This window comes from Falco peregrinus, chromosome 7, assembly GCF_023634155.1.
Source record: "Falco peregrinus isolate bFalPer1 chromosome 7, bFalPer1.pri, whole genome shotgun sequence".
NCBI classification, from domain to species: Eukaryota; Metazoa; Chordata; class Aves; order Falconiformes; family Falconidae; genus Falco; species Falco peregrinus.
Window position 1 is genome coordinate 81,480,860 of NC_073727.1, and position 22,920 is coordinate 81,503,779.

The 22,920-nt window shown below is 36.7% G+C and overlaps 1 protein-coding gene across 4 annotated transcripts in view; it reads left to right on the forward strand.

Annotated features, from left to right (window-relative positions):
- MYO6 (myosin VI) overlaps positions 1–22,920 on the forward strand; it is a 118,502-nt gene that overhangs the window by 79,005 nt on the left and 16,577 nt on the right. For all 4 annotated transcript variants that reach the window (XM_055810319.1, XM_055810320.1, XM_055810322.1 and 1 more), the window contains exons 17-28: positions 527–622; positions 2,673–2,846; positions 6,543–6,581; positions 8,186–8,279; positions 10,955–11,085; positions 11,205–11,282; positions 12,233–12,362; positions 14,106–14,196; positions 15,431–15,581; positions 16,918–17,126; positions 17,504–17,582; positions 19,780–19,940. In XM_055810319.1, coding sequence (XP_055666294.1) covers positions 527–622; positions 2,673–2,846; positions 6,543–6,581; positions 8,186–8,279; positions 10,955–11,085; positions 11,205–11,282; positions 12,233–12,362; positions 14,106–14,196; positions 15,431–15,581; positions 16,918–17,126; positions 17,504–17,582; positions 19,780–19,940 — 1,433 coding nt within the window. The remainder of the gene's footprint in view (positions 1–526; positions 623–2,672; positions 2,847–6,542; positions 6,582–8,185; positions 8,280–10,954; positions 11,086–11,204; positions 11,283–12,232; positions 12,363–14,105; positions 14,197–15,430; positions 15,582–16,917; positions 17,127–17,503; positions 17,583–19,779; positions 19,941–22,920) is intronic.

The following is a 22,920-nucleotide window of genomic DNA, read 5'->3' on the forward strand; positions in this document are numbered from 1 at the left end:
AAAAAACACAAGCAAAGGGAGCCAAATAACATTGTCATTAATTTACCTTTCATTACATTTCCACTTAATATTGTTTAACTGGACTGCTGTGCAGTGAAACATTTTTGCCAGTATGTGTACCACCAACTGGGTAGTTGCCTTTTAAAATAGACCTTCTAAAACCATATTTTAATGTCTAATCCTACTGTCTAATCCTACTTATATGACAAGGCTATTTATCAGCTGTGGAATGAATGGTATAGAAATTACTGATTAAAGGCAAAAAGAAAATCAGCTAGCTGGTGTTAGCAGTCCTGGTGACATTTATTTTGAATGTGAGGTACTTAAGAGTGCAAATGAGATTGAAAATAAGTTTTTGGAATATCCGAATTTGAATGGAAATGGTAGTGGTCATCACAATTGTACTGCAGGAAATGTCATTTTCAAAACTTAGTGCTCCTGGCAGAATCATGGTAGTGATGTAAGAGTAAACTTTTTCTCACTCTCCAGTGTAATCCTTGTTTGTAATTCAACTTTTTAATTCCAGATTCCTAGAAAATCTAAATTGGCTGTTCACAGAAATATCAGAGATGATGAAGGCTTTATTATCCGACACTTTGCAGGAGCAGTGTGCTATGAGACGGTAATTTTACTTACGCAAAACTATTTATGTTATGCTTTGTAGTACTTTTGTATTTTTCAGTGCATATAGGTTAAATAACAAAATTTCCTTTCATCAAAAGAGAAATTCAAAAGTTGATATGTCTTAGCTTTAAAACTGATTTTGTGAGTGTTTGACAGAATTGACGGTTTCTTTTAACTTCTCAGATTACAGACTGTTTTGGTGATGTATTTTGTGTAAGACACTGTTATAAATCTATAGGTAACGGTGTCAATATTAAATATATTGATTCATGATCTACTGCAGGTCTTGCATCAACAGACGTTTGTGTCTTGGGGAGAGGAATACACTACGTGTTGTAAAAGTATTGTAAAGGGTAGCTTTTTGGAAGCATGCTTATCTTTGTATGCAATCACTGTTTATGGTATAATAAAAATCACAGTTTATACTTCTTGTTTTCTATTTCTACTGGAAATAGAATCACTCATGCAAGAATATAAAATACCTGAAATTTGTACCGTCAAAATACATTCCAGATTCTTCTGCTTTTTTGACGTTCAACATACAAAACCATTGAAATGCCTGAAGCCAATATCTAAAACCTAATTTTTTAGTAAAAAAAAGAGTATAGGATAAACAGAAGATCCATAATGCTTTGCTTTTCTGGTCTGTAACTCCTGTGTGTAAGAGGGAAGCTATTGCCAAAGATGTTTTTTTGTAATTTGAAAATGTGTACTTCAAAGGCTTGTTCGTTCTTACTTTAAAATACTCCAAGAATGATAATGATTGTTGTGCTGTTTTGAAGTAAGCACACGCTGTAGGTCATTTTACAAATAAGAAAATTGAAGTGTGTGTTGCCTACCTGATTTTCTGAGGTCACTCAGTGAGTCAATATGAAAATAACAAATAAAAGCGGAACACATTTGTTCCAAGTGCTCTTATATTTAACTGTGTACCTCATCGTGGTATGTTAATAATAATTTAGAGTGTCTGCAGGACCAGAGGAGCCAGATATGAGCACATAAGCTCTGCTGTCAGAGCTAGGTCAAATATGAGGTGCCTTTGGTCCAGGTGCTATCCTAATATGCTTCACTTGATTTATTCGCTCCTTCAGGGAGGGACTTACTTGGGCCTTAGAATTTTTAGACTATAGCTGCCTTGTACCTCACCTGTTACTTGTTTCTCTTTCTCACTGCCACTTGTGGCACTTCTCACAATCTGGTTTGTGGTGAGGATGCTCATCCGACTGCATTCATATTCCAGTCTTTTGTTTTCATAGCCCAAGGGAATTTTGCAGGCCTGTGTTTGTCCTTTGATTGTCATCACCGTTAAATCCTTTTGTGGGATATCTTGAAAATTTGTATTTTCTTCCAATTAGTCTTGGCCTACTGTCCTCATAAATATCAAACTCACTATTATAGTTGCACCAACAGCCATTGAGAATTTTTTTAGTGTGAAATTGGATACTGGTGTCTTGATCTCTGAATTCCAGTGTAATGTATTGTTCGTAACTTCTAGAAGTTAGCGAGCAAATTTAAATAAAACAGAGAGGTAAGTTTATAGAAAGCAGGACAGTATCTTTATTAAATCAACTGTCCTTGAATAGTCATAGTGCTACTGAAATAACTTTTTCATTTAATTTTCCAAACTCTGTAGATGCACCAGTTCGTGTGCATGTTAATTCCTATTTCACAACAGATCTTAACTGACATTACGAGCCATGAAAGTATTAAGCTTCTCAGAACAAACAAGTGATGATGTGCTGAGTACTGGAAATGGAAAGAAATGATTGACAAAAACACAGCTATCTTTTAAAAGGCGCTAACCCTTACCTTGGGTTTCATGATTCCAACAACATCCTTCAAATCTGAGAGTATCTTTTCTCTCTGTCATTAGTGTTTCATGTGTCCAATTGAAAAATTGCTTGGAATAATGTATGAATATTTACCCCACATGTTCTTGCTGTTTTTTGAATTAAGTATGTAACTTTGTTTTCTTTAGTTTTCTTTAAGACTTAAGTAAGTGGGGTAGTGAAATAAATGTGCTGCTATTTCTTGGGTTGTCTTTTCAGATGCAATTTGTGGAAAAAAACAACGATGCTTTGCACATGTCCCTTGAGTCTCTTATATGTGAATCCAAGGACAAGTTTGTTCGACAGCTGTTTGAATCCAACAGTAACAACAACAAGGATCCCAAACAAAAAGCTGGGAAACTTAGCTTCATCAGTGTGGGAAACAAATTCAAGGTAACATAATATAGCAAAGTATCATATCTTGTTGTAGTATGAGCCACTTTCAAGTTACCTGAAATAAGCAGAACCTAAAGGTTGGGAGAATTAGTGGTAACCTGAGATTCAGACAAAGAAAATGTTAAATAGACATTTTTTTCTGTTGAATTATAAGAAACCACTATATTCAAGCTACATGCTATGTGTTTCTGTCAAAAAGATGTTTCATAATAGTCCTTACAGAGATTATGGAGTAATTTTTAAGTCAGAATTTTGCAAAGCCACATGGAAGACTTTATTCAAAAGTTTTAAAGTCTTGAGATCTAAATTTGGATTCTGTGGACTTTAAGGGGTTCTAAATGTAACAAAGGTGTTCCTCCCTCCTATCTTTATTGTGCATTCTAGAAGATGTATCAGTTGGCTACAGTTTGACATTCTCAAAATTCAAAACCTAACCTAACCACTGGCTTTCCTCTTCTAAAATATAGAGTCATGGCTTTCACAGAAAGATGTTCAATGTGCTGAATGTTTCCTTTCTCAATACCGGAATCTGATGCTTCTCCTCATTTTCTCCTTTCTTCTGCTTGTTGTAAAGCTGACCTTCAAACCTTGTCTTCTCCAAATGTTTTCTGCATCCTTTTCTCATTCAGCAGTTTTATTTGAGCTGGACTATTCCAGCTCAGGATGGCTAGAAAGAGAACTGTAGGGGAATTAAGAGATGAAAAGCAGACACAACCGTGGGCTGCAGGTAAATTTTTCAATCTCATGGATTTATTGTTGGTAGAGCTGCTGCAATTTCAGCAAGAGCTCTTCTCTACACATCTGGGCCAGATCCAATGAAGGATTTGCATGCCTTCAAGTCAAGTGCTGCAACATTTTTGGTACGCTGCCTTACCTAGCGCACCTAAAACCCCACATCATGTTCCTGGCTACACTCCTTACACAGTCCCTGGGAAAAGCAGGTATTTTAAACAATCCAAAAACGTTCTTGTAGAGTGGAGCACTTCCAGTAGCAGAAGACCATTTCTGCTCCATGTCAAGGTTAAGTGCTGAATTGTGATTGCAAGATAAATTCCTTCTTGCGTAATTCTGTCTTGTGGCTAGTGTTTAGAACAGTTCTCTAAAAATGCAGGGGCTGAAGAATGGGAAGGATATGGTAGCAGCACTTGCTTTTTTGTGTAGCAACAGTATTCTGCTTTAGGTCTATAGAGTATTCAGTGGTTTATATCTACTGTATTTCCTGTAGTGTGAAGTTATTGTTCAGTCTGACAAACGGAATTCCTCTTACACCCTTCTGGAGATGGTTTGTTATGTAGCCAGAATCAAAATTTTCACAGGGCCAGGAAAAGCAGGAGACAGAGCCTGACTTGTAAGGTAGTGGCTTTGGTGTTTTACTGGGAATTGGGCAGCCTGCTCTGAGTTTTACTGTGATGTTTATTTCCTCCTCTTCCTTATTGTATAGTATTTGTAGAATTAAACTGTAGCAATTGGTTTAATATAAAATGCATGATCAGAAGGCAGACTGAAAAATGGAAATGCATACAGATAAGCCATCTCCTGAGCAAACCCTGCAACCATGAGTCTGTTGTAGGTGAAGCAATGATCCATTGTTTTTTATAGCTACATTTTCAAAATGAAAGCGTCTGTGGGATCTTTGAGATAGTTTCCACATTCTTACATCTGGGTTTTCAATTCCTCTTGGATTTAGCACCCCACATCCAGTAGATACGGACATGTGAATGATACCATTGTTCAAGGAGGGCTGAAGTAAAAAAGGAGGCATTTTTTTAAGTTAAGCAGCAATTGAAAGGGAACTTTTTGGATTGCCTTTTGGACTTTGGTGTTCACCTCTGCACCTAGAACATGACTAACATCCTCTTTGGATCTGGCCCATCAATCTATAATTCTTTCAATGTTTTTGAGTTTCATGGCATTTTGAATGTATGTGTTACTTCCAGTAATTCATTTAGTGTTACCTTCCCAGACACAACATGTGCTGCTGATGAACACTAATAGCCTTGAAAATTTCACTTCAGATGACATCAAAATAAGTTCTGTTATCTTAGTAGAAATTCATCTCTTTAAGAGTAAGAATTCTTAGTGTGTCAGTATGTCAGTCTCAAATTCTTGTAATTACATCAATTTATTAGATGATGTCGCAGGACTTCTCTTTATGAAATCTTTCACAATTCCCTTCCTTATAACTAATTAAAACTAATTCACGTAAATCAGTTGAGGAAATAATGATTAATTAGGTCATCAGATCTATGCAGAATCTCTGGGATGATTTTACCTTACTGTGGTAATGATGGATTCAATTGTCATAATTCAAAGAGCAGTAGTTTTAGCATTATGTTCTATTCATATGGTCATTTCATTAGCGAAATTTACCTGAGAATGGCTCTGGCTTATTTCTTGTCAAATCACAGAGTATAAGGAAGGGGTATTTTCCCTCTAGCAGAAATGTATTTTGTTGATGGAAATTACGCTGTCCCTTCCAAAATTAAGTATTCCTAACTTAAAAAAACGTGATGATTATATTCAAGTAGAGATATGAAGAGTATGTGTAAGTGAGAACCGAGCAGGAGGTTATTAGTGTTTGTCATGCCTCTTGTGGCACTCCTTCTCTCTTTCTAACCATGTCCATGATAAGTTAAAAAAAAACAAACCAGTTTTATTCACCGGAAGGATGACTGGTGGCTGTAGGTGACGCACATCACCCGTACAAATCTCATTTCTTAGATTCTAGGTAATTGAAAGATCTGGTTAAAAACAAACAAACAAACAAACATTAGTCAGAAGTCAGAAATTTTCAATTTTGGTTCTAGTACAGAAAAGGAAGAATATGCTAGACATACAGAATTTTGTCGTCAGTCTGTATACTTAAAGCTTGCTAGTATGCTAGAAGGGCTGGCACAGCAGTAATCTATGTGGTAAAACAGATGCATCTGTAAAGTAGAAGTATAGCTGTTTTCCTGATGTGGTTCTGAAATATTTTGAAGTCCCTACCAATTACATTCAGTAGCAACGGTGACTTGTTTTCCCTGATAGCCTTAAGTCTCTGGTGATCCTGTAGACTTGCCCAAGATAATCATAGGACTGTGGTCTTTTCTCATCACAGTATGTTTAAATGCAGCCTCAGTAAATGTGATTTTAAAATTATAGTCAATTGTCATCAACAGAGAATTAAAAATTTGGAAGTTTGGAATTAAAAATAGTTCGTGTAGGTTCATTCACCTAAACACTGACTTAGCTTTAAAAAAACAAGAAAACCCTGAGCATATGTGTGTTCTGTGTTAATTATTTGATGTACAAATATATGCTTGTTCTAAATTAAATTTGGGCTTTTGCAAATTTGCAGTGTATTTTTTTTTTTAATTACTGCTGATCAGTCTCGTTTTCTTTATAATTTTACCACATAGCCATTATTTCCTGTATTTTCCCAATAGGCTTGCACTTTTTTTTTATAACTATGTTGTAGTAACTAACTAGTCTATACAGTATGGTTGTGCAATTAAACACAAGTAATTTCCTCAGGACCATTCATGCACAATTGCATGATTTTTGTCTATTAAAAGTTGTGAACGTTTGATTTATCAATTCATCTGATTTACTAACAACAAACATGCATGCAGTGATGCTGTACACTATTCTGTGTGTGTATTTCTGTAGTTGTCATGGTAAGACTCTTGAAATACCTGTTTTCTTTTACAGACTCAGTTAAATTTGCTTCTTGAGAAGCTTCACAGTACTGTAAGTATATATACAGATGCAGGTTCATAATTTTCTGACGTAAGTCATAATCAATTATCTCAACAATATGGCTTACAATAACTGTGATAAGTAATTGCTTTAGAGTTTGCAGTTACATGGCACTTTTGAGATGTCTTGCTGTGCAGGTGATGATTATTGCACTACAAAACCACCACCTTTAAAAAAGTTGTAGAATGAAATTTACATAATTTGAGTAAACAATATGAAATTTGTCTGGGCTGTGATCTCATTTTTTGTCACTTTTACTTCCTTCCATTCACTGTTTATCATTGATGACTCATTTGCAGAAGACCTAGAGATGTTATTTAGAAGTAAGGCAGATGATAATTTATTATTGGTTACTGTTTTCAGATTCTGTAATGCCGTTAGAAATTAAATGTTTCATTTCATTTTTGTGATAGGCTGTAAACGCACAGATGGTCAAAGAATGATTCCCCTAATGGGTATTTGCTAATGTAGCTGATGTAATTTGATAGTTTGTGGAATGCTCTGTGTGGTTTAACATACCCATGTTTTAGAACTTGGACTTGTAAGAGCACATTCTTGTTTCTCCTGACCACATGTTCTAACCAGTTCTAGATGTGAGGTTATTCTCTGTCCAAAAAAGAAAAAGGGGGAAAAACATGGAAAACAAATGGGACAGCTGCTGGGGTATATCCAATATTAAGATTTTACTGTACTCATGAGGCTGGTCTGAAAGAAAGATGATCGCTTTCACACAGAACACTCAGGAACAGAGATCCAGTCCAAGGAAAAAGTATGTGGCCAGGCTTGCTGTACTGAGTTTAGCTAAGCCACAACTGAGGATGTGTTGTTAATATAGAGCTCACTTGGCAAGTGCTCTCTGACTCTGAGCTGAGAGATAGAAAAAGAGAGAAAACACTGCAAACAAGGAGTAATACTATGTTTTCTCAGGCTCAGTTTGTTTTAGTTTATAAGGTAGGCTATCATTAGCAGCCACCTGTCGTAGGAAAATCTGAATAATTGGATGCTGTTTTGCAAAAACGTCATCCTTGATGAATGTGAAATGATCAGAGAAAGCAGTGGTGAAAATTGTAGAGATAGTACACATGGTGATGAGAGAGGAGCAGACCGGAATAACATGGAGGAAGGGAGAATGAAGCAGTGAGCCGAAAGAAACTGTAAAAAGTAAAAATGAGAAGAAAGGAAAGTCAGGTTCATCTGGGATGATTCCAATGTCAGGAGGCTGGTAGCATGTTCACTGATGTGAACTCTGGAGGACTGAGGCATTTAGGTGATTTGACTGTAGAAGATAATGAGGGTAGTAGAATCTAGATTGCTAAATCATAATTAGGTCATAGTAATGTTAAGAACAGTTGAGTGAAAACTCAAAAATTGACCATCCAATTAATAGCTTGAGCACTGAGATCTGTTACATCAAGGCTAGAGTGCAGAACTGATGCATGAGAGAAAAAGAACATTGGCATTTCTCTTTTAGAATAGTGTTACTTTGTATCTTCCCCTCCCCCACCCTACCTACCCCATAATACTTAAATTATTAACTGTTGCTTCAGGAGGTTTAGAAATGTGTAGATTCTGCTAACTTCTTGTTTTGGTAATAGGGGTCTAGCTTTATTCGCTGTATCAAGCCTAATTTAAAGATGACAAATCACCATTTTGAAGGAGGACAGATCCTCTCTCAGCTCCAGTGTTCAGGTAATGTATACCTCTGATATTTTTCTCTCTTGTTTATCACTTTGGGCATTATAGATTGATTTAAGTTTGAAATATGTGTGATGCAAGCAATATTTCCTTACTTGAATGGTTGCTTTCTAGAAGGTACCTTATTTATGCCGTGTGAACAATTATTTAGATTCTTAGTAACTTAGGTCTCATTTTAGTCCATAGAACCCTAGAAATAATTCATCTGAACAGCCGTAAGGTCTCTTCCTTGCAGGAAGAGTTGGTGTAATTTCCATCAACTGTTTTTCCAATTGATTATGAAAGTTCAGAGACCAGGAGCATATATAGCCATAAATTGGCACATAGATTTATATTTCCTGACCTGGAGCTGAATCCCATCTCTTTGCATTGCCCACAGTGTTAATAAGGGGCAGCAGTTCAGGTCAGAACAATAGAATGCTTTTAGATTACTGTGGCAGTTGAAGCGTTAGAAACGCCTGTGTGCACTTAGAGGCAGTCAGTATTAGCTGAGATATCTAATAATTGAAACGCACCTGTTTTATTTAATTTTATAGATACTATAATAAGAATTGAATCATATTGGTTTACTTTTTTAGATTTCTTTATACCGCTGTTAATTTGATTTGCAGCAGGACTTTGAACAGGGACACTTCAGTGTAGTCTTTCCTGTTGCTTTGTATACTACAGATTGCAATGCTGCATTTTCATTATTCTTGAAATACTAGGCACTTTCCAATTTTACAGCTTTATTTTTAAAGAGTAAATATTTGCAGTTCTGCTTATGCCTCACTGGAGAGCAGAGGGATCTGCTTGTCTGGGAATCACTGCTGGTATTGTCGTTCTTCATAGGGCATTTGTTCATCAAAGTACTTCAGTATTTTTTTCCCTCTTCTGTATTTTTGTACTTTCAGTAGCTTGTGCTTGATTTTTTTCCTCTTTTTAAGTCAAAGATATTTCCATGTTCTGCAGTTGATGTTTTGACAAGCCCATGTGTTTAGCATCTCCTGTTACTGTCACAAAAGCTTACCAGTTTTCAGCGATTAGAAGCATAGCACCATTTAGATTGGAGAAGGCCTTTGAGACCATCCAGTCCAACCGTTAACCCAGGACTACCAAGTCCATCACTAAACCATGTCACCAAGCACCACATCTGTGCGTGTTTTTTTAAATACCTCCAGGGATGGTGATTCCACCACCTCCCTGGGCGGCAGCCTGTCCCAATGCTTGACCACCCTTGCTGGGCAGAAATTTTTCCTAATACCCAATCTAAACTTCTCCTGGTGCAACTGGAGGCTGTTTCCTCTTGTCCTGTCACTTGTTATCTGGGAGAAGAGACCAACCCCCACCTGCCCACAGCCTCCTCTCAGGGAGCTGTAGAGAGCGATAAGGTCCCCCCTGAGCCCCCTTTTCTCGAGACTAAACACCCCCAGTTCCCTCAGCTGCTCCCCATAGACCTTGTGCTCCAGACCCTTCCCCAGCTCCGTTGCCCTTCTCTGGACACGCTCCAGCACCTCAATGTCTGTCTGGTAGTGAGGGGCCCAAACCTGAACCCAGGGTTCGAGGTGGGGCCCCACCAGTGCCCAGTACAGGGGGACAGTCACTGCCCTGGTCCTGCTGGCCACACTGTTGCTGATACAAGCCAGGATGCTGTTGCCCTCCTGGCCACCTGGGCACACTGATGGCTCATGTTCAGCCAGCCATCAACCAACACTCTCAGGTCCTTTTCTGCCATTAACAGCATTATCAGCAGATTTCTTCAGTTTAACAGCATTTGATGTGTCAGAGAGGAAAAAAATAGCAAATGAATTTCCAAGCTTCAACAATTGCTGTTTTACAGTAGTCTTACAAGCTCACTTTTCCGTGTGTTTACTTTAACAACAGTAAATGAAGCTTAATGTAGTAGAACAAAGTTACAACATTTAATGATAAAAGAGCAAGATGTAATGCTATAAAATCTTTTTTTCAAAAAGAAAGACTTAATGTAAACAAAAAAAAATTGTCATTGAAAGCAAATATGGAAAAGATGAAGTTTAAAGACAGTAACCACAAGTTAAGGGCTAACTTAAAAACATAAAAAAATCTGTTGATAGGGTTATGTAAAGCAGCAGGCAAAAACTGGCATGGCCTGGGCTGCTTGAAGTGATTCATACCTTTTACTGACTTTGTGTCTGTGCTTTACTCATGTTCTAGTTGCAGCCAAAATGTAGTAACACTGTTTGGGACATCAAATTTCATCTTAGCATCTGATGCCTTGTATTGAAAATGTATACACAAAATGTTCTGGCACCGTGTATGAATCTGATGTTGCATCTGCATCTCATCTCACAAATACTGACATGAGAAAAATAAAAGCCTGGTTAGGCATTACTGGCTTTTTTTTTTCATTAAAAAGGAAAATGCCAAGTCTGCTAAAAAGAAGAAAACACTTAGAAGAAGTATTAGGAAAAAAATCCGCTGCACAATTGGATGTTCCTTGTCTCTGAAATAGGGACAGAATTGCGTGGGGTCTTCTCATCTGTTTAGTATTAACTTTTTGTGAATGACCCCATGATCAAGAAACGTTACAGGCTGGATCAAGACCCAGCTGAACTTTATGGTTTAGTCTCTGAACAATGTCTCATAAAAATCACTGCTTCATTTGCATTTTACTGATACCAGCTTTTGTCCTTGTGTTCCTATGAATTTAGGAATGGTGTCAGTTCTGGATTTGATGCAAGGTGGTTTCCCTTCACGAGCTTCATTTCATGAACTATATAATATGTACAAGAAATACTTGCCTGAAAAACTGGCTCGACTGGATCCTAGGCTCTTTTGCAAGGTAAGAAATAAATTCTTATGCTATATCGTCCTGGACATAAAATGTGCTGTGGGGACTTTCTGAACTTTTTTTTTTTTTAACAAGACAGAATGTAATCTTAACTGTTTTCTGTGTTTCAGGCACTATTTAAAGCTTTGGGACTGAATGAAAATGATTACAAATTTGGGCTAACCAAGGTGTTTTTTAGACCTGGCAAGGTAATGTTTCTTTTGGAGTTTATGAATGTGAATCTTAGAATAATTTCAGTTGGAAGGGACCTCCAAAGGTAACGTTGTTCAACACATTGCTAAAAGCGTGGCCAACTTATTGCTCAGGGCTTTTTGTAAATGCTGTTCCTTTTCTATGAAAAAAAATCAGTTTTAATACTGATATAATTGACTTCACAGTCTTGTTGCTAATGCAAGCTGTATATGCTTGTTGCTAATATATTCCTGATGCAGTGTTTGTATTCCAAGATGTTCTACCAGTCAGTTATGACTTATGTTGACTATTAAAAAGAGCGAGTCAGGGTAAAGAAAAAAAAACTTTTCTAATGAAATCTGTTTATAGCTGAAATCTCTTTCTGTGATTCTGAGTATTGCTGCTGCTGTGCAGAGAAAGGAGATGAAGTAGGGAGCTGTTGTGACTAGAAAGGGGAATTACTGTAGTCCCAGAAATATGTTCTTAACTGTAACAATTACTGAAAAGTAGAAGTGCAGGATTTTCAGAAAAAGTTGCCTTAGTTGTACACTTGTACAAAGTTTAGAAATTGAGAAGTGCTTTCAGGGCTTTATTTTTTCCCAGATACAGAATTAGAAGTGTCTTGAAGTTGTGGAAGGCTAGAGTAAGTGTTCAAGATATAGAGAAACAATTTTTTTTAAATTTTGGCAATAAATACTTTTAGTAATTAACAAATAGTTAAATTATTGTAAATGATAAGTGTTGCACAGCAGTTAAACAAACAGAAAAACCTAGTAGTCACTGCTGTTATTAAAGAATAAAGTGATGCCAGACATACTTGCTCACTTGAATTAATTGAAAGCTGATATGATGACACAGTTTACATCAAAAATATTTTACCTTTTAACTCAACATGCTCTTGAATAATAATAACGTTTAACCCTCCCCGTTCTCCTTTTTTGTAAAACTTTTTTTCATTATTGTTTAGTTTGCAGAGTTTGATCAGATAATGAAGTCTGATCCGGATCACTTAGCAGAGCTAGTTAAACGAGTGAATCGCTGGCTTATCTGCAGTCGCTGGAAAAAAGTTCAATGGTGTTCTCTCTCTGTGATTAAATGTATGTATTTTATGTTTTATTAAATCAAAATATTTGTTAAAAATATAGTAAAGCAATTATTATCGCCTTGAAATGTAGCCAAGAAGATGTATAGCACACGGTTACATACTAAAGTCTGAGTAATTGATTTCAAGATTGGCAAGAGAGGCACTTAAAGCAGAGGTTTTTCAAAGTGGGATATAAGGCCACCACCCACCAGTTGTATGTCTCCTGCGTCCTGTCTACTTGGGTGCTTGCTGAAACCTGGGTAAACACTTGTACAAAAATAATTAGCTATCACAGATCTTGCATGGGAGACACTTCTACATCAGTAGGAAGGAACAGTAGTTCAACTTCTAGCTGACAACGTGGAGTCATTTAGTTCTGGAAAGTCCCTGCAAGTGGTTGTCATCTCTGGGCAGAAACTGCATTTTTGAAAGCACTAACGTGAATTACAGGGCAAACATCTCCGCCTCAGCAATTACTGCTGATCAGCAAAGAAGTGCCTATCACTATTGATAGGCAGTTTCTAATTGCTTGGCCTGTCCAGTTTACTGTGCAAAGTAGGAATGTGGTCGTGTGGAATAGACATTGGTGCTTGTGGGCTGCTTCAGTAAAGATGTCTGGGAGATTGGGAAAGATCTGATGCAGGATGTCAGGGATCTAATAATAACACAGAGGGTGGAAAGTATACATTAAGATGGGAAAGAAGATCACAAAGGCTTCATGCCTTATGGCTGTGCATTTGGGCCAGCACAGTCGTGACTTCTGCCACTGATTGGATACTATTTGTTGCTGTTTGCACTGGGGCAAATGCAAGTTGTGAATTCTTATATAGGGTTCGGATATTGGAAATTGTAAAAGTAAAATAATGGTTTTGACCTAGAAATTTGTGCTGGTCGGTCTGTTTTTTCGGAAAGATAGGACAGAAAGTCCTGTGTTCAAAAAGTAGAAACCCAGGAAAATAATATGCTGGTTTGATGTGCCTTACTTTTTTTTTAGTGTTTTATGGAAAATTGGAAGCTCATTTTATCCCCAGAATAACGCTGAAATAGATACACAAAAAGTAGAGTACGTCTTTGTGATCACCTCCGTCCTGTAGTTAAGTATCACTATGTTCACGAGCCACGTGCTCGGCTGATGACTAAAACTAGCATGGAGCCTTAGGTATCTATGCTTTCTCTAGTTGACAGATAAAAATACATTCTTGCATTCTGAGCTACTTGGCACACATCCTTGTGCCTGTGCCTTGACATTATTCTCTGTTTAATTTGCCTCTGGGTCCCAATCTAGATGAAGACTGTTAGAACAGCCGCAGCTGGAGGTTTTGTTTTCTGTTCTTTCATTTCAACATTGCAAAGAAATGCTCAGCAAAGTTGCAGCTACTTTATTATCTTTAGCAGATACTGGATACTTGATTACCCTTCAGCACAGGACTTAGAGGTTGAGCCTTTCCTGCTTGCTAGGTCCAGTGGCTTTTCACTGAGCTTACTGATGTCTGCGGATCTGGAGGGGGGGTGTGCATGTGTGCCAGCGTGCACATGCTTAATCCTTCCGGTTTGTTTCGGGTGGAAACCTCTGTGCTTGGCTCAGGACTGTGAATTCTGTTGTCTGCCGTGTGTTAAGTGTTACGGTCCTAGTGTAGACCTTGCTGTTAGGCACATGTAGTCTACATAGAGTTTTGAGCCATCAAGTGTGTGAGTAGTATGAGTTGCGTTAAATGGTATAAACCATTGAGACTCAGTATCTTCTGTCTATTTACAGTGAAAAATAAGATAAAATATCGAGCCAGTGCCTGCATTAAAATACAAAAGACTGTTCGTATGTGGCTTTGCAAGAGAAAGCACAAACCACGGTAAGGGGATATTCCTTGGGTGAAGAAAATGGATTTTTAATATTATTTTCTTGTGAATGTAAAGAGATTTACTACACTTAACTAAATGTATCTGAAGTCATAGAATGATGCTAAGTATGACTGAAAGAGACTTAATAGTTGCCACGTTCTTCCTCTCTTTCCCAAGGATGAATAGACTAAATCTGAGCCTTTCCTAAGATATGTTTGTTTAGCTCTTTGTTCATAAAATCCTTCAGTGATCATCTAGTTATTAGAAATCCTTAGTTAAGTCCCTCTATATGAAATTTAAGCTCATTAATTTTGTCCTTTACCCATTCACACCTTCCCTTATAGGCCCTCTTTCTTTTTTATCTTAAAAATAATTGTGTGTTCTGTCTATCTTGTCTCCTCATGAAATTATGTCATTCCATTAGCTTTAATCTGACTACATGGAATACTGATGGAAAAAACTCTTCAGTCATGAAGCTCTGCTGACACCTTTTTGCTCTTTGTTAGAGATCCAACTCTCTGTTCTTTAATAGGGGGGTTCTTATAAAATGTTTTCTTTTACATCCTTTGATAGTTATGTTTCATTTTGTACCTTGGCATTTCTGACAATGTCCCTGTATTTTTAAGCTGTTCTGTACTCATCTGTAATGATTGGATTTAGTTTCTGCCTTTTGTATGTTGTTTTCCTGAATCTCAGTTCAGTTTCTTTCTAGGAAGACTGTCCCAGGTTTTCCTAAACTCTTCTTTTCCCCAGACTTTTTTTTTCCCCTATGGGGCTTAATGACTGGATTCCCTGCTGTATAGTTGAGCTTTATCTGATTCAGTCCCATTATTGCTCTTTGAGTAAGCGGCACAACTCAACCTTTATCTACTCCAGTCAGAATCCTCCAGTACATTTTACATTACAGTAATCTAGTAGATTTTTACATTACCGGTGCAACGTCAGCGTGTTTTGTTACTGAAAAGAAAAAACCACCACCCCATGTTAATCCTCAAAATAAAACCATATTTTTCTATTTTGAGTCAGTGTCTGCTAAACAGTTTTAATTATTGTTTGCAAAAGGCTCTATTGCTTAGGCACTTCATGTGATAATGTTTGAATTACAAGAAAAGAGGATGAGTTCTACCAGAAGGCATAACTTGTCTCCCCTATCTACCTCTTTAATGTGTGTGGTTAGCGGTGGTTTTAAAAATATCGCCTTGTAAAAACATCTCACTATACAAATAAACTGTCTTACCTTCACAGCATTGATGGCCTGATAAAAGTGCGTACACTGAAGAAGAGACTTGATAAATTTAATGAAGTAGTAAGTGCTCTGAAGGAGGGGAAGGCAGAGACAAGCAAGCAGGTCAAGGAGCTGGAGTATTCTATTGATGCATCAATGACCAAAATTAAGGTATAATAATAACCAGAGATAATAGTTTTTCATTACATTTAAAAAACTTATTTTTCTCTCTAGAAAAGACATTTTGATACAGAGGTCTTAATTTTCAGAGGCACTGGGTAAATCCTGTTTGAAATTATTTGGTAATGTAACTAAAGTGAACCTTGAAACTGGGTGCATATGTCTAGACTTTGGTATTATTTTCAAAATAATATATGTGTTTCAAAATCAGCACTGGATAATTTAAAGCAAAAATGCATGTTGATATTTTGAGACAAATGTCAATAATTTGCTTGTTGCTTTTATTATTGGAATAATGCATGTTAGCAATGTTTTAAATTAATCAGGGCTGAAACATACAAGCATTTATCACAAAGTGAAGAGATTTATATTTTAATTACAAGTTTTTTTCAGACTTGGTAGGAAAGATAATTCAGATTGCTCATTATGCCTCAAGGTCTACAGTTCTCAGTTTTCTTACCACAAAACTACACAGACAAAATGAAAACACTCTGGGATTTATTAATGTTAGAAAAAAATCATTGTACTGAATTTTTCTTTCATGCTATATTATAACTTTCTTAGTGTACTTCATTAAGATTTTTCTTTTTAAAATCACAGCTGAAAAGATGCTAGAGTTAACCTATCAACTTACAGTTCTTTTCTAATAAAAATAATTTGATTATCATCATGATACACCCTCAGAAAAGATCAGCAAGCTCCCCATATCACAATTTTATTAGTTATACATCAGTGTGAATTGTGAAGTGAAATTAAATTGTAGCTATCAACGAGGTTTGAAATCATATGTATCAAAGGGTAGTGTTTGAAATATTTTCAAACTGTTATTTGCTACTACTATCTTTTCTAAAAAAAGTCACGGCACAGTTCAATAATTTTTCTGAGTGCTAGCACACGTAGTAAGAAAAACTACTCTGTGCTATGGCATAAAAGGCAGAGCTGTAAATAACCACTGTAGCAGCTGGGAACACCACACAAAATGCACATAGGAGACCTTTAGTTTTTATCTTAGTGTGGTAACAATTACTTTCTGTTGCTTAAAACTGCAAGGTTTAAAAAATGAAGGCATGTTTTAAAGAGAAGTCGTGTTTCATTTCAGTGGTAAAGTGGAGATTACTTTGTATGGTTTTATAAGAGAGTAGCGGATCCCCAGGACTTTAGGAAGAAAGGGAAAGATGTGCTTAAGCTCCCCTACCCTGAAGTGTATATATATTTTAATTATACTGCTCGACGCTCTCATTTCACTTAATATTTTTCAATATACATTTTTAAAAAATGAAGTACAAATGTAAAGGAGTATAATCCTCTGTTATTATTCATTTTGCAGACCACTGTAATGACTAGGGAGCAGATACAGAAAGAGTATGATGCTCTAGTTAGAAGCTCAGAGCAGCTTCTGAGTGCACTGCAAAAGAAGAAACAACAAGAGGAGGAAGCAGAGAGGCTGCGACGCATCCAGGAGGAAATGGAAAAAGAAAGAAAGAGACGTGAAGAGGAGGAAAAACAACGAAGGAAGGAAGAAAAGGAAAGACGTCTGTGAGTCTTGAATAAGTTGCTGGTTATAGAATGAGAAGAAAATAGGAATGGTGCTTTAGTGAGGTCATTTTTAATACTCCTGTGCTTAAAGAGGGTCACTTGGATCGTACTCCTGGTGTGCTATGCAGTGTTAAAACATTCCCTTTCCCAGTGGTTTAAGGTAAGTGTAGTCAGAATAGAGTATGGAAGAAATGACGTGATGCAGCTGGAAATAGAGATTAACTTGCAAAGTTTCTTGACTTTACATGTAGTGTCCTGTCATCAGGACTGTACTGACTTCTGGATTACCGTTCAGTTTTATGGAGGATGCTTTCCTATCTCTTGTTCGTTCGCATCGTAATAACGTGCTTTCATTCCCTCTTCCTCTTTTCTAATAGGAAATCTGAGATTGAGGCAAAAAGAAAACAGGAAGAGGAAGAGAGGAAAAGGAGGGAAGAGGAAGAAAAGCATATTCAGGTCAGTGTTTTAGCTTGTTTTGTTTTGGTTTTATTTTTTTAAATTGTTTTCACAGCTTAGGTTCTTTACTGAGTCTAATGGCTTTATTTTAAAAATTGTGTCTCAGAGTCATTCAGTAGTGTTGCTTTAGTAGTAAATGTAAAGGTGAAAATCATGATTAGGGCTTCCCAAGGCAGATCATCATTTCTAGTACACATGCAAGTTCAGGTCTTACGAGTAGAGGTGCATTTGTTTTTAAAAGTTATTTTAAATTTAAAAACACACAACAGTGGAGGATCCTAGTTTAGCCTTTGAAATTTTTGCAGATGTTCTATGTCAGTCAAGTTTGGTACACATTTACTAGCAGTCACATCTGGACATCTGGCTGTGTTACGTACCATTTAACTGTAAACACTTTCAGAATATTGGTAATAATGAGAGGGTACAGGACTGTCTCTAGTAGCTCATTCGGCTACATTCATGTAGAATAAATACATGCATTGTAAACACTTCTCCTCCACCCTTCCCCCTTGATTTCTGACACTTCTTACTGATCCCATCATGAACTCTCACTCTGAGTTGTGTTTGGCCCCTGCACCCTTGTTTTTCTCTTGTCTTGGAGATTACGTGTGTGACCTGGGGGAGCAGTTTCAGAGAGAAAAAGCTTCTCTGTACGGCAGTTGTAGCAAGCGTAGGGCTGTGGTCATTGTTGTTTAAAGACTATTTTAAGCCCTCTCCATGACTAAGCAGAAGCAGTATTTTTCTGCTGTATCTTGTTATCCCTGGCGTTAGCCTAGCACTGCTTATCCTCCTTGCATCTGCATACTCTTTCTATCTACCTCATCCTCATTCTTGATAAACAAGTCATTGAAATGAACAGAGAAATTATAGCCTAACTTTGATGAAAAAATGGATCTTTCCTGTGTTACTGAGTCTGTCACCTGTATCAGAATAATAAGCACTACCAGCTTGTAGAAGTTAAACGTAAAAAGAGTAAGCTGCTGTTTGATTAGGCTCTAAATCATTGCTTGGAGACCGTTGCAGATGTGCCTAGTTTTGTGAGAAATTTGTAGAATAAGTTTCCATTCAGGGACAGTTTAAATGAATTCAGCTTTGTCCACTGAGGAAGCAAGATGGCCTGTTGCCAGAAGGTTTAACAACACCGTCTGCCAGCACTATGAGCATCTCTAGGGATTGTCTTTCTTTATGTTTCTTTGTTTCTGAGATGTGAATATCTGCAATGCAGAATGTAATTTACACTTTAAAACACTGTGTTTGGATACAAAGAAGATATGTAATCCAGTAGGGTATTGCTTTCTTTAACATACAGTTAATTACTCATTATCTCTCCTGCTGGTGGTTGCTACTATCAGCTAATCTACAATGGGATTCGTATGATAAAATCTCTGGTGTTACTGCATTGCTTTAGTGGTGCAAATTCACAATGATGAGTGGGAATGACTTTGTCTCCTTTGTTGACGTTTGGGCACCAAGAAAGGTGCTAAGACTTGGCATGTATGACTTATAGAGTATGAATTGGATGGTTGTGTTTTGCTTACTCTGTGTAGAAGTAACCCTGTGTTAAATAATGATGGTAAACCGGAATTACAGTTTTGCTCTGCAGAGGCAGTATATCTGGATTGCTTCTGCATTTCAGTAAGTCAGAATTTTACCATTTGCTTAAGTTCAAAGCCAGGTCAAGTACACAGAGGATTTCACTGTTTGTCTTGATCCCTTTTCGAAATGAACCATGGACCTAGATGCAAACAATGCCTGTTGCAAAGTCCTATAATGCCAAGTGCAGAATATCAAGGGAGTATTGTTAGTGCTATGGAGTAGTAAACATATCGCTCTGTATCATCTTGAGTTTTTTTAGTAATTCTAAAAACTTTTGAAGTCTTAATTTTCTTAATAGCTACAAAAAGCTTCATGTGCTGTTTAAATAAGGAATAATTGATTGGTGCTTCAATTTGAAAAAGTAATACAAGTGGTGGACAATAATGATTTGATGACTATATGAAAACCAAGATGCAGTCTGTAGCTTTTTTGCTTTTCGTGGGTCAACCTAAATACTAAGGCTGTTAACTTTTTCAGTTCTGTAAATTTTGCATGTTTTGAAAGCTATAAATATACTACTTGGCATATCTTTCTAATAATTACCTTACATAGCGTTTTGGGTTTGATTGGATAAGGTTAAAGGTGTGTTTTTATAAAACAGGCTGAAATTGAGGCTCAGCTAGCTAGAGAACGAGAAGAGGAAACCCAGCACCAGGCAGTGCTTGAACAGGAACGTCGTGATCATGAACTTGCAATGAGAATTGCCCAGAGTGAGGCAGAACTCATCAGTGATGAGGCTCAACTTGATTTAGGATTGCGCAGGTATGGGGCTAAATAATTACATATCTCTTCCCCTGCTCCCTGCCTCCCCTGCTCCTTACCACCCCCCGCTACCCCCCCCACCCCCGTCATACTGTACTTATCCCTTTGAGAAGACTATGCATTTGTTGATTTTTTTAATGTATTTTTGTATTAATTAAATGATCTTATAAGTAAAATTTTTCAAATTAACTCATGAAATTTGTTTAGAAATAGACTACTTTTGCTTAAAGACTTTCTCCATTTTGCATCTTGCTACGTCAGTAGTTTAATAGGTGCCTGTGAATACAGCTACGGTTCTTTTTCTTTTTTTGAGCTCTGGCAAGGATGACAACCAATGCAAATTATTATTTTTATGACTCATTTGGAGTAGTGAATGGAATTTCTTCACTGGTGGGTAGTAATGAAATATATCCTTTCAGGTACTTGATGGTTCCAGTAGTATAGTGTGAATTTGTATATGTTTTGGGTTTTTTTTAACAAGAAGCCCTCTTTGAATGCAGAAATAGTAGTTATTTCTGTGTCCTGACTGGCAAGTTTTTTAAAGTGGAATGAATATATTTAACATAAATGGGTTTGAAGTTTGTATGTTGTCTAAGTGTTTTGTTCTATGTTAATTTTTTGATGTGTCTCAAGAAGTGCGTGGCTTTTGGTATACAGATCCACACTGCATGCAAAACAAGAATTCTTTGTGTGTGAAGGATGACACCTTAGAAGCAACTTAGAAGTTCCAGTAAAAATGGTACTTATTGGTCAAATTGTGTAAAGGGACCTATGAACATGATCACATCATTAGTGCTAGTCTACTCAGTTTGTTCTTGTTGAAAGAAGGGGTGTAAAACATCCCAAGTGTTTCCATGAAATTTCAAGCTCCCAGCTGTGCTCTTTGCTACTCAAATGTTATATAGATGTATACTCTTTTTTTTTTTTTTTTAATAACTCTATGCCTATGTGAGATAGCTGGGTGATTTACTTTTCATGTACAATACTGATTTTTAGACACTTCCAGTAAAATTATTGTGGTTTGGTTCTCAGTACACAATAGCTGTCATATTGTCTTAGGTAAGACTTTAACACGCTTAGTTGAATGTCCAAGTACGTCACAGACAGCATTCTGGAGATTTTCATGCTTCCCTTGTTTGGATTTTAGTGCAGTACTTTGAAGGTAAACACAAAGTCACTCTACTGTTGCAACCTGGCAGACTTCTCTTAATTATGAAAGAATTGAGGCAATAGACAAGAAAGACTCAAAGGATTCAGCTTTTCTGACAGTGAAGCTCTAATTCCCACAGTGTTTCCTACTGCTCATGGGTGACCCTGGTATTTGTATTTCTTGTCTAGTCCCAGAATGGATGATGAACTAACCGGCTGCCGGTTTCTCTCTGCTGTGTAGTTAGCAGTAGGAGAATGAAGACTCTTTTCTGAGTGATTGGAAAGTGCAGAATGGTCTGAACAAGTTAAGTTCACAATGTAAATACTTTCTTCAACAAGATAATGTATAAATCTAGAAAAAAGCAATAGTTTTTTCTGCTTCTGTGAGGTCTCTTTTCAGCTCATTAGCAGATCTTTTTCATTCCGTTTCTGCAGTTACTTCAAAGAGTTTTAAGTATGTCCAAAAATTGAAGAAAATGCTTTTAATTGCCTCTTTGATTTGATTTTGTTTTGGTTTGTTTAAAAACAAACCAAAACGTTTCCCAGACCCCAGTATCTTCTACTGAAATCCAAGGGTAGATTTCCACATAACTGCGGGAATAGGCTTAAAGGTAGAAACTGTGGGAATTTTCTGAAATGAAAAATATTTATTGGTTTGAACAAAACATGTAATTTAATGGTTTAAACCTAAATTCTCAAGAGTTATTTTAACTGATAGCAATTAAAATTTTGCTAGAGTCTAAGGAACTTAAGTTCTTCCGTCTTCTGGATTAGAGACTTGCGTATTACCGTATGATGCACTGAAATCACTATGACTTACATATGTGTATTTCCATTTTCTATTAAATTCTGCTGTAGTAAGATAAAGCATGTATCACTCCATGCTGAATTCATGGAGTATACTGGTTCTACAGTATGTTCACACAATTTTGTAAAGAATCATTTCATGCTTATACGTTGGCATGAATAAAAGGGTATTTTCCATTGTGCTGTACTACCTGTGCAGTGAGAATAGTAAGAAGAAGGTGATTTTTATGTGCTGCTTTGAAGGAACTCTTGTATTTTGCTCATTGGTTCCTTGTGTAGTGTTGTATGTTGAAAATACTTTATTTCTTTCCTTCTCAATACCTTGCTGCATCCACCATTAGTTTTCATAGATATTTAAAGGTTCGTAAGTATTAGTAGTTTCTTTGAAAAATATACTCATTGACTCCTTTTGAAAAAGAGAAGTTGTTTGTTCTGCCAGTAGATCCAGCATTTTAATTGGTGCTTATTCTGGGCTGAGTATGCTGGACTTCTCCTAGCTTCATGCAATTTTATTACTCACCCATGTGAAATCATGTGTAATAATTTACTCCTAGGTGCAGTGAATCCCTTAACAGAAGTGCTTAGTGCTTAAGTTAAAAAATAGTTAAATAATAGGTAGCTGGTTTTTATTTATGTGGCTTATTGAAATATAGTATAGCATATAGCAACAAAATAAGCTAGCTTCAGTGAAGTTGTTGTATCTCTCTTCTGTGCATTGTGCTGGAACAATCCAAGTAAGTTCTAATTTGTAGCGTATTTAATGCTATGGTGTGTATTATGTGGATTTTCATTATGGCAGTTAGTGTCTTTTCAGAACTTGCAAGAAGAAGCTATCTGTTCTGTTCCCAGAGTAGCTACATAAGGATTGCTGTTATTTCTTCTGATATGCTTATCCAGACATTAAATTATCAGTAGCATGTCTCAAAATCTTTGATTTTGAAAGGTGGGGTGGGAGGGTAGAAGGGGTGGGGGAAGTTTTAGCTTGTACATATTTTCCAGATTATCTTAATTTAACTTATTTTTA